At 48.5% G+C, this 15,656-nt stretch overlaps 1 protein-coding gene across 1 annotated transcript in view; it reads right to left on the minus strand.

Moving 5' to 3' along the window:
* Positions 1–561: 561 nt before the first annotated feature.
* The window catches only part of ATF6 (activating transcription factor 6), a gene marked incomplete at both ends in the record, with an annotated part of 76,767 nt that continues 61,672 nt past the window's right edge, over positions 562–15,656 (minus strand). The window contains one exon of the mRNA XM_084266207.1: positions 562–770. Within this exon, the coding sequence (XP_084122333.1) occupies positions 562–770 (209 nt within the window). The remainder of the gene's footprint in view (positions 771–15,656) is intronic.

Here is a 15,656-nt window from a genome sequence, read left to right on the forward strand (position 1 = left end):
GCAGAGAAGGGATGCTCCTGCTCCCAGGGCAGGGGTGGCAGGCCTGTGCAAGGCTGCAGCTCTCCGGTAGCTGCAGCTTGGAGACGGACGCTGCTTCCTCCTGCTGCCCCAGCACAGGGCCCGCAGCAGCCCCCTTGGTAGGGCCTGAACACTCAACACCCACCTCAGGAGCTGGCTTAACAGAGACCAAAACCAACCCAAAAATCAACCCCCAAATATCCCAAAAACAAACCCCCCAAACCACAGTTCAGAACAGTGCATAAGTAGCAAGGATGACCCGTGCCCCTCCAGTGCCAGCTGCCGATGCTGACACCAGGCCTGCACCCATGGCACTGGGCATCGCACGTTGTGCAGGATCCCCAGGTCTGTCCCCAGCAAGGTGCCAGCTGAGCTGTACAATCCCTGGGCAGGATACGGCCGCTGGGTAGGGTCGGGCACAGGGATGGGCTACATGGGGGCTTCCCTTGCTGTGCCCCAGGGACCCACCAGCAAAGGGGCTTGGTCTGGCAGCAGGACCTGCTGCATGCCTGATGCAGGGGCCATGCCACTATGCAGCAGGAGCTACTGCAGGGATTTGACAATAGCCCTCAGGGGATGGGGCATCTCTGGGACGGAGGGGGACGCGCTGTAGAAGGTGTCAGTGTGATTTCTGCGCTGCTCTCGGAGGTAGGGAGGGACAGATGAACTTTTGATATGGAGGATCCTGGTGTCCATCACTTCGCAGTCTATCTGCATCATCACCTCGTAGTCCTGTCCGTTGATCACATTCTCTGCAGAAGTAAGACATGAAAGAAAAAGTCAGTGTTCTCCCTGCAAGCTACTGATCCACTGGCACCAAAACCAGTGTTTTCTGGACCATTCTACTGACTGGAGCAAGAGCTGGAGCTGGGGGGATCCCTTCCTTTTCTCAGCTCCCCACATGGAGCTACATTTACACAACACAGTCCCAGCCTGCTCGTGACACCTCAAGGGGCCCAGGCCATGCTCAGCATGCACAATGACACCTGGAAATGAACCAAGTCTTGTCTTTTCCCCTTCTTCATCTGCACAGTTACTGATGGACTTTACGCTGTGTAACGCTTCCTGCCGAACTGCTGGTCCTGACCCACTGCAGCACAGGGGTGGCTGAAGACAGGCCTGGCTTAAACAAGCCGGCTCTTTGCTTTCCAATGGGTTCAGGATACTGTGACCCTCTCGACACCAAGACTCCAGAGGAAATTCTTCCCCAGATTATTAATAAAATAGTTAAAATGCGATCTCAAAAGAATTATCTGTGCCTCATTACTGTGATGACCAAGCTGTTGTACTGGCACGACGCTGTGGTGACACTGGACAAGGCCATTACCCTGAGGGATCTCGGGACACTGGGAGACCCAGGTCAGCACACAGACCCCAGCATAAGGGCATGCCACGTTGGTGCAGCCCCAGGCTGGGTACGTCTGCTGCTGCCGAAGCTCCTGGGCTTACAGAGAGAGACTGTGCACATGGCCAGCATCTGCTGCCTGGATTTAAAGGTGGGAGACTATTCCCCGCATAGACAGTGTGTCCAGGAATGCAAGAGCCGAGATCGGATTTCCAGGCATGACCAATCCTTGCCTTGCAGAGGCAGAAACGCTGACTGCCATCGGCAGGGTTTTCTTTCTGTGCTGAGCAGGATGGAAGATCACCTAATGGAAAGCGTATGGATTGGAGGAATGCAATATACATTACTAATTTTTACTGTTTTCCTGGATTAACTCTGACTCTGGATGACAGCTGACAACCGTGGCCGGACCCTCTTGTGCCCCACGGCACCTGTAGAAGCCATTAGATCAAGTATGTCTGGTACAGTAATGAGAAGCAGGAGCAAACCCTTGCTATGGGGGCTGAGAGCCTGCGAGGGAAATAAAAGCTCCCACCTGCAGAAATGAAATGGAAAAGGCTCCATGTGTGCCACCGAGTGACCGAGGCCATGAGCAGCTGTCCAAGTCTCTATGGCGCTGATCCAAACACCCTGACAAGCACCTTGTTCCTCCTGGCTGTGGGACAGCTGATAAAGCCCTCCCATAGCTCTGGGTGCTGCGTCCCCAGCTGAGACCCTTTCTGAACCCATCCCTCCAGGTCTCTCTCATCCTTTGGATGTGCTCTTGGTTCTCACCCAATAGGCTCAAGACCAGATGTCAGAGAGGGCTGGGCTGGTGGTGCTGCCTGGGGCAGCTGGGAGCACAAGGAGAAGCTGGAGGGGGCACGAGCCTGGCCTTTGGGCTGCAGAGAGCACGCAGGGACAGACTGGCTTGCAGTGACGTGGCCAGCTGAAAGCACAGCTCCTCAGCCCCATGCTGCAAAGACAACAGCTGCACAGGACCCCAGCGATGGGAGAAAACATGCTCCAAATCCACAAGTGGGCGAGGTGGGATGGGACAGCGGCCAGGGCCAGGAAGACCTCTTGGTAAGGCAGAAAGAGCTCCCTCCTATCAGGAGGATCCCTGGCACGGCACAACGGGAGGAGAACAGCATTCCCAGGGAGCAGCCCTTGTGAGGGAGGGAGCTGGGAGCATGGGAACCGGATCAGCCCATCTCAGCCAGCCGGGATCCAGCTTCTCCCGGCACTGACACGGACAACCCCGTGACTACACAGACCTCAATCAAAAGTAAGCCACAGCTCTGCTGCACTGTGGAAGAGGTGCTGTGTCTTCTGAGGCCACCACAGCTGAGACAGCAGGGAGGAATCACATTCAGGAGCAGCCTCCCTGGCTGGCAGGCATGTAGGGGGCCTGCACGCCCGACTGCCATTTGACACGTGAACTGCTGCAGGAAGTGTCTGTGAAGGGTCACATCTCACACAAGGATGAGGACAGCAGCAGGAATAGTTCCCACTACAGGCATTTCCAGCAGCCTTTCTCACTGTTGTGAGCACCAAAATGACGCAGAAGAGGAGGTGGGACTTTCCGCGGAGACAGCAATTGCTGCCCAGTGATGCTGCTGGGACCAGCAGCTGAAAGGAGCAGTGTGAGAGCCCTGCCAGCCCCAGGGTGCTGGGCCACCATTGGAGAGCCCAGCCCGGCCCAGAGGGTGGAGGTGATGCTCTCAGCAAAACAACGGGCCAACGTGACCTGACCGCAGCCAGCACAGCCCAATGTTTGGAAAGGCTGGCTGGCTGCTAGAGGGGCAGGCACCACAAAAATGATTCCACGTGGCTCTGTCCTGAGTGTGATGCCATTGAAGTGTCTCATGATCTGGATGAGGAATAGAGAGCATACTTGCAAGATTTCTGGAAGATGCTAAACTGGAGAGATTTCAGCAACCTTGGAGTATAGGCTGCAGATTCGATATAAGAGAGAAGCTGTCCAAAATCTTCAGGATGCATGTCAACCAAGGCCAGAGTAAAGTAAACGCTCAGGAGAACTGGGAAACATGAGTACAAAATGGGGCCGGGCAGAAGCACTGCAGAGAAAGCTTGAGGACTGCAGAGGATCGCTGAGCATGAGCCAAAAGCACAGAAATAGATTTATCTGTGATCATGTTTCTAGTGACAATGAAATACAAGCCCTGCATGAAGCTACCTCAGGAGAGCAGAGGACCTCTGTGACTGGTAGTCTTTAAGGAAAGGCTGACCTCCTGTCAGACAAAACCTGGGGTACCCGACCTTCCCATTGCATAGACACAGGCACTCACAGTCACTCATGGACACTCACAGTCACTTGCAGTGGTTCATGGTCCCTCCAGCCCTGCCCTTCTGTGAGCTGCAGGTGCCTATTTATGACTGAAGCCCTCAGACTGAAGCCATTACAGAGCCCAGGTCCACAAAGAAGCCAACATATGTCAAATGAGCTCTGACAACTGTCCGTCTGCTCTTTGCTTGTGACAAAGACAAGGTACAGCAGTTTGGATGGAACCCTTTCAGTGAGATTTGCCAGAGGGTAGGGAGGCACAGCAGCACCCACAGCTCAGGCAGCAGTGCTGTACCACGTTTCCCTGATGGTCAGTTTAAATCCAATGGCTCCGTGGTTGGACGTGTTCAGCTCTGCTATCCCTACTCCCTTAGCAGCAAATGGGCAGTATCAGGAGTAGAGCTGTGGGCTCTCCAGGGACCCCTGTGGCCTGACCTCATCCAGAGAACAATTTCACCTTGTGATCCCCACATCAGATGTTTTAAAAATAGCCCTGTCAGGCTTGCTTTCCTTGCTCTTCCCTGGGGCTGTGCAGCAGCACCAACGTCTGGGAGAGAGCAATGTAGCACAAGGTGGGTTTTCTAGAGAGGCTGTGACGAGGGATGAGCTGGGCCATCGAGCACGGCTGATCCCTGGCAGGGTCAGTGTCCATAACCAGCTGTGTCCTGCTCTTGCACACCCATCACACCTGACAGCCCTCTGCGAGGCAGGGCGGGGGGCAGACACGGGCAGGGGTGTCTGTGAAGGCAGGACTGACAGCCCAAAGTCACTGCTGCCAACCCACGTCACACAGCCCCGCTTCGCAGCCCAGAGCATCAGCAAGGCTGAGCTGCTTCTGAAGTTTGCTGTCCCGAATTACCCATGACTGATGTTTTGTGGGATGAGGTAAGTGAAGCACAGGAGCACATCTCCTGTAGAGGTGTCGGGATTTATAAACACATTTATTGCTCCTCTTTGAAGTTCAGAACACACAGCCATTCACACGGCCTCAGGCTTAAGAAGCTATCCTTCCCAGGCCAGAAGGCTGTGTTGCACTTAATTATTTGTTAACAAGATGATAGACGATTTCAAATTAACAGCAAAGGTGACTGTGCCAAGCATTGCACAATCTGGCTGCACCTTCTCAAAGAGGCTCCCTGGCTCTCTGGGACTGTACCAAACAGCACGAGCTTGGTGTAGGGAGCAGAAATCTTAATTCCCCAGCACCACTGCCTAAGGTTTATGACAGCTCCTCTTGAAAACAAACGTGTCACAAAACCCAGCTGATGGAAGCTGAAGTCAGCAGTCCAAACCAAAAACGTTGCAGGTAATAGCTACTGTTACAAACTACCAAAGATGATGGAAGATGGTCTTCATATTCCAAGTATTGGATTTTCAAAACTGTCTTATTAGAGCACCTACTTATACAAGAGAAGCTGTCTTAGAGAGGTCAGAGAAAGGCTCAAGAAGCAGGCAATGAAGATCTTCACGTCTGTTCTGCAGCAAGTCAGAAGAAATTATGTGAATTGTCTCTCTAGACTCAAACTTGATACATGTCAACTGGCTGTTTGGCCCTATGGATGCAGTGACAGGACAGGAACAAGTTATTTGTCCCTTACCACTTTCATGCACAGAGCTTTGCTGCAGGAAAATGCTTGTCTTGAAAACCGCACAGTTGTCAGAGAGGCTGCACAGGGCTCCCCTGAACCACCGCCTGAGCGGGTCAGGGGTTTCAAGGCTGTCACCAACCACCATGGAAAAGCTGAAGATATGCTTGTGCCTTAGGTACCCTGACAGAGCCTTGTTCTACCAAATCAACTACAAATTTCACCATACCTCTGGCAGACCCACAGTGGACTATTCAAAAAATCCTCTGTGAGACCAGTCCTGTAGAATTCACGGCCTGGGCCACTGATTTGACATCCCTCAATCCTAAGACCCTTCTCAAAGACCCTAACTGCCTTTGCAGTAGATAAACCACATACCTACTGGCTGATTTCTTAGTAGGGGACTTGTAGAAGTGGTCAGAACGTGCCCAGCTCTACTCTCACCCTGCGCACACTGACTGTACAGTTATGCTAGTGTTGATCACACAGATCTGGACTGTATGTTCTGGTAAGACACAGGGATGGAAATCACTTGTCCCATCCTTACTTTAGCTGCCTGTATTTGCCAGCGAGGCTTGAGAACCACCCTCTCCTTGTGGACAACAGCACAGAGCGAATTTGCAATCCGTGAAACCAGTTTGGTTGATCCAAAGGCAGGTGCCAGGGAATCTGCTCTGCGTAAAGGGATACAAAACCACCAACACCCTTGATGCTTCCCACATCTCCTTGGAATGAGCAAGCACTCTGCCACAACGGGCTCCAAAGAGCGCCAGTGTCAGTGTTCAAATTTACACCTGGAGCCCCTTCTGCAGCCCCATCTATCACAGCAGCAGGAACTGAGGCAGCTTTCAAAGCACCACCAGAGCTCCAGTACCTGGGTGCTTTGGGCTAGCTGTGCCAAGCTGATGATGCTGATGTTTGGTTTAAACAATGATTTTACCCAAGTAATTTGCAGTGCAACCTGCCCTGGCCCAAAACAGAGCAGAGTTCAGAAAGCACAAGCTTCAGGAGAAGGTGAGGGCACCAGGGGCACACAGCTCCGTGCTGGGCTGCTGACATAATTCAGGGGGCTTTCTCGGCTCGGTCACTTCTGCAATCTTCCATCTCACCAGGGCTGAGCAACCCTGACTGTCCTACCCGGCACATCTGGACAATGTTCCCACTGAAGGTTTGGTACACACTACCAAATAAGTATATAAACAAAGCGGTGTTACTATAACAGCTACAAAGACTAAAAATACCCTCAAAAGGCAGCAGGGTTCCTGAAGCATTTAAAGATTTGCTTGTGAGATGGGAGTATTTCAGGCAAAGGGGGAAGTTGTATTGTGACCCAAATAGCTTTTCTTTTCAAAGCAAAATTCTGTTTAGAACAGAATTTCCAAACAACCCAGCTGCAGCGGTCTCAACTCTGCGGACTTGGCTGTCCCCAGTGCTTGACACACGTTAAGTGAGACCTTTGAGCTGCCCAGGTCCCTTAGCACCCCTCAAACTGTGAGCCAGGCTGCAGGTCTGTACACATGCAGGAACGGGGGCCGTGGCCAGAAACACTGGAGCAACGTAATCAGGGGAGCAGTGTCCTACATGTGTCCTGGGACGAGCCCTCCAACCCCTGTGCTGGAAAGCAGGCTCGGCCAGAGTGCCTTTTGGGGCTGCCCCACATGTTTCTCTGGGAGGTGGGTATGTCCGGATTTGCAGGCTGTGTGGGGAGTTTGTTCATACTTTTTGTGCTGCCCAAGCAGTCATGGGATGTTTCTGCCTTGGTCTGTCTCCAGCCTCTGTCCTTTGCTTCTTCTGCTCCCTGCAACCTTGTCATCAGCACTGTATTTTTTACCCACCAAATTTCACCTGCTGAACAGTTTCACTCCTTCCTGAGATCTTCCAGCCCACACCTGGAGATGCAGGGGCAGTGACCCCTGCACAGACCTGCATGGGAGTCCCCTTCATCCCAAAATGTGACCACCTGTTTTCACCTTTCATTTACACCCTTTAGGGAGACACCAAACGTCAAGCAAGCCCTTGCCTCACAAAAACCTGAGTTCTTTCCTAAAGAACTGCTTTTGTCCAAGTTTTTCTTAACACTCGGGGTATGTTACTGTGTGGAGAGCCCATCCTTGCCCTCATACTCGCCATCCCTCTGGGGCCTGGGACAGAGCCCTCAGGTAGGGCTTCCCTCTGCAGAAGCTGTGCTAGCTCTGCCCAATCTATCACATGTCCCCAGGCACGCTCAGCTCTCAAAGATTCAGCCAGCCTGTGCAAAAGCCACACTTGCTCTTACCCGGTCCCAGCGTGCCTCGCTGGCCGCTTCTCGCTCCCCAGTACCCAGATGGCCGCAGCAGCAGCTAACACCAGCACAAGAACCTCCTGCTCCTTCCTTCAACAGCGCTGACTTCAACTCTCAGTGCTCTTTCACACCTTGGATCTCTACAGGCACTAGAGATTCCCTGGCAGGCATCCTCTGAAAAATGTTTTTATGATTTTTTCATGCCTCAGGCATACTGTTCCTCAATATATTTTTCTGGCTTGACTTCTTACGGTTTGACATTTAATCTGCCAGAAACTGTACTCCTTTTTTCTATTCCCTCATTTGGCTACAATGTCTATTGTTTAAAATATATCTTCTAACTTCTATGAATCTCCTTTAACGCGTTACTTAAGCCAGTTGGGTTTTTTAGGGCCCTTTTAAAGACTTTTGCACTGAACTTTACTCAATCTTCACACCATTTGCCAGCACCTTACACTACTGGGGTTTCCTTTAACGTGTTTTCCTATTCTTATTTAGCCCTTACCTTTGAACTGTATATAGTATCTACTTCACTATTTCAATTTGTAGGCACTTACTGATAATTAATTAAACTATTTGACTTCATGTTTTTGGAAGATGCAGCATTGCTTTTCCACTCACTCGCACCTCCTCCATTGCCTGGTGTAATTTGTATCCCCGTGTGAGCATCTCACTGATTTAAGAGTGAAGGCTGGTGTGAGCTGTAAGTATTCACTTACAGCTGAAATGTCTTTATAGGCTGGACGGTATCCAAAGAGTGAGCTGAATTTTCCACCTGTCTCACTCGGATACATAAAGTTACCTCATTTATTTAGATACTGTGATCAGCTCTTGCTCACAGAAGAGTATTTTTAACACCATCTCTGTGAAGCTCCTGAATGCGTGGGGCGAGCGCTTTCCTCCACGTGAGCTTCTCTGATTCCAGGCCTTGGCCAGCTAATTAAAAAGCCCCACACAGAGACACTGCAGAGTGCCCATCAGAAGGCAGCATGCTAATAAACCTGAGATGTTCATTTCAGAGATTTCTGTTCCCCAGGTTTACAGCTTTAACGGACTAATCCTGCTCTGAAAGGGAGGAGCCCCCTTTCTTGTGGTGAAGGGCAGCTGGGGCTGGCAATCCTTCCTTTATCCCCGTCCACCCATAAGGTGTTTGTGCTGTACAGGCATACACCACAGCCAGTTCACCTGGGGCTACCCCAGAGTAAGACTGGATGGAGGCAGATGATTTAAAATGAAGTGGTGGATGACCAGAAGTGTTCTCTGGATGCTCAGGATGCATACTTCAAATGCTTTCCCACACCAACCCAACTCCGAAGGATCAAGCCCAGAGGATGCCCAGGGAGCACACCAAAACGTACCAGAATAAGGTGGACTGAATGAAGAGGGTGAGAAAAGCTGTAGCATGGAGGAGAGGCCTGGGATACAAGAAGGCAGCAAAGGCCTCCTGGCCCCCTTGGCAGCAGCCTCCTTAAAGGCTGCAATCCTTACAAAAGACCATCTTGGACTGCTGTGTTTTTACTAGGTTGACTATGAACCTAAAACAGGTTTTCTATGAACCTTTACTATTTACCTAGAACATCTTTAGGTTTACTCCAGTGATGTTCTCAAGACTGAACTCATAAACATGAACCTCCTCTACCAGCTCTGTTGCAGGTTGTTACGTTTTTACAGGGTGAGCTCATTACGGATAATCAGGTTTCAGATCACTGCAGGGATAAAGAGTTGGCCTACGTATCGCAAACATAAAACTGTGTTTGCCACCTATAATTTAACACTGAGAGGAATTAGGTAATCCTGAATTTACAACGCTCGAAAATGTATCCAGGCAGATCAGCTGGGCCTGAGGCTAGAGTTACGACGTGGCTGCACAAACACAGTCCGGCGCAGCCGCCGCGCTGAGGGTCACCTCGCGCCTGGGGATGGCAGTTTTCTCTCCCCTTCGCAGCGCAGCCCTTGTCACAGTGCTCTCTGTGAAGCTTGGTGGGGCAACACACCCACACGGCAGCATCAGCACCCAGGGGCTAACAAACACCTAGAATACAGGGACTCCACAGCAAGATGCCCACGCGGTCAGCTCTAAACTGAATTTGGCTCCTTCTGCAACTCCATACTGGCATCCATACTCACAGCTAATGTCACGGGTTTCTTCTTAGTTCTACTTTGTAGATTTTATAGGAGTGTGTCTTTTATATGGAAAAAAACAAATCTGGTGTAGTAACTTGACATTGGCGTTGGAAATACTAAGTATGAAGTCCAATTAATTTATGACTCATTCTCTATCCCCTTCGTGAACAGTGTGTTCCCAAGAAAATGCCATCTACAGTACTTATCCTGTCTATACAGGGAAGACCAGTCGCACTGGGGCTTAGCCTGCTCTTCCACACAAAACCCAAGAGATGTTCTTTTTCACATTAATGAAGGGGCAAGAAGGCACAGAAGATCCTCTGAACTCATCTTCCTGTTCTTTTGAATACATAAAAATAGGTTACTCATTTAGCAATTTAGGTAAACAGCTCGTTATGAAAAGTCATTGGGGAACAAGCCTTTATGATTTCATTTCTTGATCGCTTCCTGTCTAACTAAACAAACATGAACTCAAGTGACACAGATTCCATTACTTTCATGAACAGATTCTTAAATGATTTCTTTCATACTTTTTTAACAATTTAATCTTCTCTTTCCTGTCAAAGACAACGTATATCAGTGGTGGCTGGGGTCAGCAGTCTCCCAAAGATACCAGTATCTGCTGAAAACTTCTATTTGCTGTTGAATCTGGGCAAGGATCAATTCTGATGTTCAAAGAAAGAAGGAAAGTTAAGGGGTGGTATTCTGTTTTGATAACCTCGTGTCTTACGTCACTTTGAAAAGAGAACAGGAGTGGGGATCGCAGCACCTTACAATATGAATAACATCTCTTCATTAAAATTCCCTGATTAAATATATTCTGCCCTGTTTTTAATCCTGACTTCTATCACACAGCTTTACTCAAGCACAAGAGCTGAAGTACATCTGTGGCACTAGCAAACCATCCTAAATCACAGCAGAACCACGGCAGCCTGACATGCTGCTCCTCCATGACTGTACACAGGAGATAGCAGACTCCCCACTTCTCAATCCAGGTTCAGTAACTGGCTGTTGCAGTGAGGTCTAACCGAGAGCTAACCATGGCTCTGACTTTTTCCCTGGTCAGGTTTCAACAAACGACTCTTACTCCTCAAATGGCTTCGCAAGAAGCAGAAGGGCAGCCTGCAGACTTACAGCACAGAGACAGTCTCAGATATATTTTCCGACATCCTGGTTTAGAGGTCTTGATGCTTTGAAGAACTCTCAGTGACCTTCTTAAAAATCCTCAGCAGCCACCCTTCTTGCATCTTATAGACAGGCTGCAATCCTAGATGCACAACTTCCAGAGCCTTCTGTTCATAGACTATGGCTTGTAAGGCTGTGCTGAGTTCTCAGCGCTTCCTGCTAAATCCAGATACATAAAAGCAGAAACAACCAGGGAAGTATCTCCACAGATCATGCTTGTGGAGCCAAGAGATGTGCCCTCTGTACCCAGCAGAGTGCCACGAGCTTCTCAGTCTGGGACTGAGGCCAGCAGCTGTGAGAGGGAGCCACAGGGACTAAGACTTGGCTTCTGAGCACGAAGAAAAAAATGATCCTACATCAGTTGGGGCCATTACCCTCCCACATGCCATTCTGAAGCTATTCAAAGTGGGAGAGGAGGCTACCTAAAATGTTAAGCAGCAAGCTCCATGGAAGGCAGCTGCCACTAAGTGGTCCAAATAACTTTAGACTCTCCTCATTCTGGAGAATTCTGGGAATTCTGCTTCTTGTTCCGAAAGACGGAAATGGCATCTTTTGTTTGCTTGACCCTGGAAGGCAGAGGAAGTTGGAGACTTTATTTATTCGACCCTAAGACATGGGAACTTACAGAACATTGTCACTTCCCAAAGAGCCTTTGTTTTTATTTTCCTTCTCAGCCTGTGTGAGTTCTGGTTGCCTTATGGACTTTTCACAGACAGTTTGCTACCAGCCTTGGACATCTGTGAGTGTCTTGCACATGGCTGTCAGTTGAAAGGAGGTCCTTTGTAGCTGCATGCAAATAATCAAGCTGCTTGATGGCAGAAATCATTCCAGTTTTGATCAAAAAGCTTTACCACTAGATTCGTTAATGGCCTTTTTAATTAGAACATGTGTTATTTCAGAGCACTTTTGAAGTCTGTTACACTAGTATGATAACGGATGCTAGGAAGGAAAGCTGAGGGAAGTGGTCGTGATCAGAAGTTGGCCAACACAACACATGGACTTTGCAAAGCTTGCATCCCATTCAGAGTAAATTTCTGCCTTTCTGATACTATTTTCCTGTTGTGTTTCCTGACAAAAATCAACCCTTAAAAGAACAGGGCTCCATAAGAACCCAGGAGCATACAGCTTAGAGAGGGTCAGGCACACAAACAGCTCAAAGACTGAAGACAAGTTCCATTGTGGGACATCAGACTAAGGACCCATCCAGAACATTTGTAGAAGATTCAAAGCACTCTCTGCCTTGCCTGCTACCTCCCAGAAAATAAGGCTCATATGTCACCATGGGCTTTCCCAGAAGGTCTGGCACTTTTGCTCAGCTGAGGGTGCAGACACCAACCCTCCATTTAGAGAGAGCAAACACAGGACTTTCACCTGCGGGGAGGTGCTTTGCCTGGGGATCCTGAGAACAAAAAAAGGCCCTTTCTTTTGGTCTTCGTGCTGCTGCTCAGGCCATCAGCACTGAGGGTGAGCACACACCTGCGCAGATGTTTACAGCTGTTCCCATCTAACCTACAGCTGCTCCCACCTAACCCAATCCTAGGCAGGAACTCCTTCGCCTCAAACATCAAATGCCATCTCTTACACTGAACGACTGTACCTATGTTCCCACTTCTGTGCGCGGCGAGGGGAGGACTACCGGTGGTGTGCCCTGCAAGGCAAAGCTGCAGGCACCCTGCAGAGACAAAAGGCTTGTGCTTGGGGTAGGAAGAGTGGCTCAGCCATGCTATGACTCCATAGATTGTTTTTCACCCAAAGATCGATGTTATAACCCGCTGCATTTCTTACAGCTGTTAAGTAAATAGAAGGCTAATGGCAGATGTTTTCATTTAAACTTCAAGAAAGTCACTGCCTATATGTCAATTTGGAATTGGTTTAATGAGCCAACATGACTCTGAATTATAATAAAAGCAATTTTAGGAATGAAATCTACTGGAGACTTAACTGGTCTCAAGTGCATAGTTAGATTTCTAAAATAATAGTTGCAATCCAGCATAACAAACATGACTTGCTTAAAAACAAAAGCCGGAGTTTAACTGTAAATTGCAGTTGGCTTTCATTCCCATGAGAAACTACAAGATATTTCTTCTTGGAATGACTTCTCAGCAAAGGCTCACCAGTGGTGTCCCCAAAGCCATGTACAGTGGGACTAGGGCTGCCCAGTTCTGTTTCCCACCCCCCACACTTCCCAGGTTCACCAATTGTGAGGACCTTTGGTACCAGCATGCAGATTTTCTGCAGGTACTACCAGCGTCCACCAATGCTGAGCCTTTGTCACTGTGCAGAGTGACACAGTGTGGGCATGGCTAGCTGCACCAAGGGACAACAGCCAGTGGGGAAATGGGAGGAGGGTAAATGGCTGCAAGAACGTCCCATCCAGGGAGGCAGAAATGGAGGAGCTGACAGCAAGAATGGGTTGTGAACTAGGGGCTGGCCCAGCATGCTTGGAAAGGGGCTTGGAACAGGGTGGGGAAAGAGGGGAAGAAGGGCAGGATTAATATGTACCAATGGCAACAGACTTTTTAAAAAATAAGGTAATAATTAAAAATATTTAACATACACTAACACAAGAGACACATTTACATATGTAAATGCATTTCTGTGCCCCTGCACAGAAGCCAACAATGGGGATTTCACTGGCTTATCCTCAGGTGTGCAGAGGGACACAGGTGATTGAGAATGACCAGGAGATGGAGCACACTGGAGAAAGTTACAAGGTAATGGCCATTTGTATGTTATTCCAACCCAGAGCAACACAAGAGTTTTTAATCAAGCTTTTATCTGGAAAATAAATCAAGTACTATTACTGCTTTGTACAATACTGTTCTCTTAAACTTCCATCCTGCTGCACGCACACGTGCACATACATGCACCCGCCCACTACCAAATTTTCTGTTGAGATTTGGCATTAGCTGCAAAGCACCAGGACTGCCATTGGCTGAATTCCCCCAACTCTCCCCTCCAAGAAACAGTCTTCAAACTGTAAACTCGATTCTGCTTTGTATGCTGGTGAAAACTGCCAGACCAGCCTTGCAGAACCCTGTTGTTAACCACCATGTGAAGTCACGTAGGGCAGTGACTGACAACTCGTTTTACTTCCTAATCTCTGTCCGTACCTGTTCTCTGTCCCTGCAGCTGGTGCTGGGAGCAGCTCACACCAGCTAAAGGCAAAGTCTCTACCAGAGCTCAGAAGGCATTCAAGCAATCAAAGTGCAATCACAGAAGGATGACAGTCCTGCTGGGAAAAGACTGTTCAAGGAGTTCAAAGCGTTCTCAACTGAACTGTAAGCTGTTCCATGTTTGGGAACAGCGTCGTGGGTAAACTTCACCTGACAGACAAGTAAAGATGCTGCAGAAGAAAGCAAGTGATTAAGTTATAAACAAGTTTCAAAGCAAAGGCCACTTCACTTACATACCCTTCATCTCCTCTGCCAGGGTTGGGGCAGCGGCAAAGAAGGGCAAGTAGGCAGTAGTGGAAAAGGTTTCCCTTCTTCCACCAAGATCTAGCTGAGGCGTGAGAAGAGAAGAGGCAGGAGGGGACAAGTTCTTTCACTGAAAGTTTTGCCAATTTCTCCCAGGGAGACCTGTCCTCTTCTAGCAGCCCACTCTTCACAGGTGGACAAAGAATTAAGGTGGGCTTAAAAAAACAGCAGACAGCTGGGAGGGAAGTTTTGTTGTCAGTTAGCTTCCAGATGCTTGTTCAGGACGTGCGCAGTCCCCGTGGAGGCAGAACAGGGTGGAGGAGAAATGTTCTCAAAGGAAAGAAATGGGTTCCTCTCAAGGCAGAGCTTTTTAGGGAGCTGTCTCCTCCACAGGACCTACTAATAATCAAATTAAAATCAAGCCAAGTTACCTACTCGCTCTTGTGTATACTGTAATTTTTTTCCCTAATACCTGGCTGAGTGTCACAGAAGCAGCAGTGTTTGATGCCGTTGTTTACTTAATGTTATCCTTGTGTCTCATCTGTTTCAACATCTCTGCACAAATCCCTGGACATTTTTTTTATTTCCTGGATTATGTTGATGTGCTGAAGAAAAATCCCAAAGAACTCAAGCAACTATAATTTCACAATGTTTCATTATTAACAAAGGATAAGATTTGTCACTGGAATCTGATGTGGATTTTCCAAGTGATATTTACTCCAACAACCAAAAAGTTACTTCAAGCAAAACAAGGCTCAGCAACATGTTGAGAAGAGATACTCAGTAATTTAGAAACAGCATGATACAGTGCACATTTGCACGTGGTAATTCAGCTCAGCCAGAAAAGGATTTTTGTAAAGGACATGAAAAGGGAGTTTCAAGCAGATAAATACCAAAAATAATTCTGATACATCTAATAAAAATTCCCCTAAAATAAACGGGTTCTAGCTTATCACACTCAACTCGCTGTACTGCATGGGAAAGTGTAATTATCAAAATGTTGAAAGCCTGAGCAGATTTTTTTTTCTTAGTTCATGGAAATATGCATCATCAGATAGTATTTTCAGCATGCTTGAATTTCACAAAAACATTTGGGGTTATGATTCACTTGTACTGTACGAGACTTAAGTTTTAGAAAAGGGTTATGTACAGATATGCAGCAAGTAAAGTTTGTCCTGTGACAGGGCTCAGGATGTGTTTGATAACTGTGACAGTGACCCTGTGCCCCGAACACGTCCTAGCATGCAGTTCCTCACCACATGAATTTGTGATGTATTTATACAGTTCACGTCCTGCCTCTCATGTGGGACCAAAAAGCAGAGCAAGAACATTTCTGTTCGCTAATAAGCCTGTGCCCCCAGTGCAAAGCTGTTTTCTATGCTGTCCTGCAGCACCGTAACATGATTAGTAT

The sequence above is a fragment of the Gallinula chloropus genome, assembly GCF_964237585.1.
Source record: "Gallinula chloropus genome assembly, chromosome: 6".
NCBI classification, from domain to species: Eukaryota; Metazoa; Chordata; class Aves; order Gruiformes; family Rallidae; genus Gallinula; species Gallinula chloropus.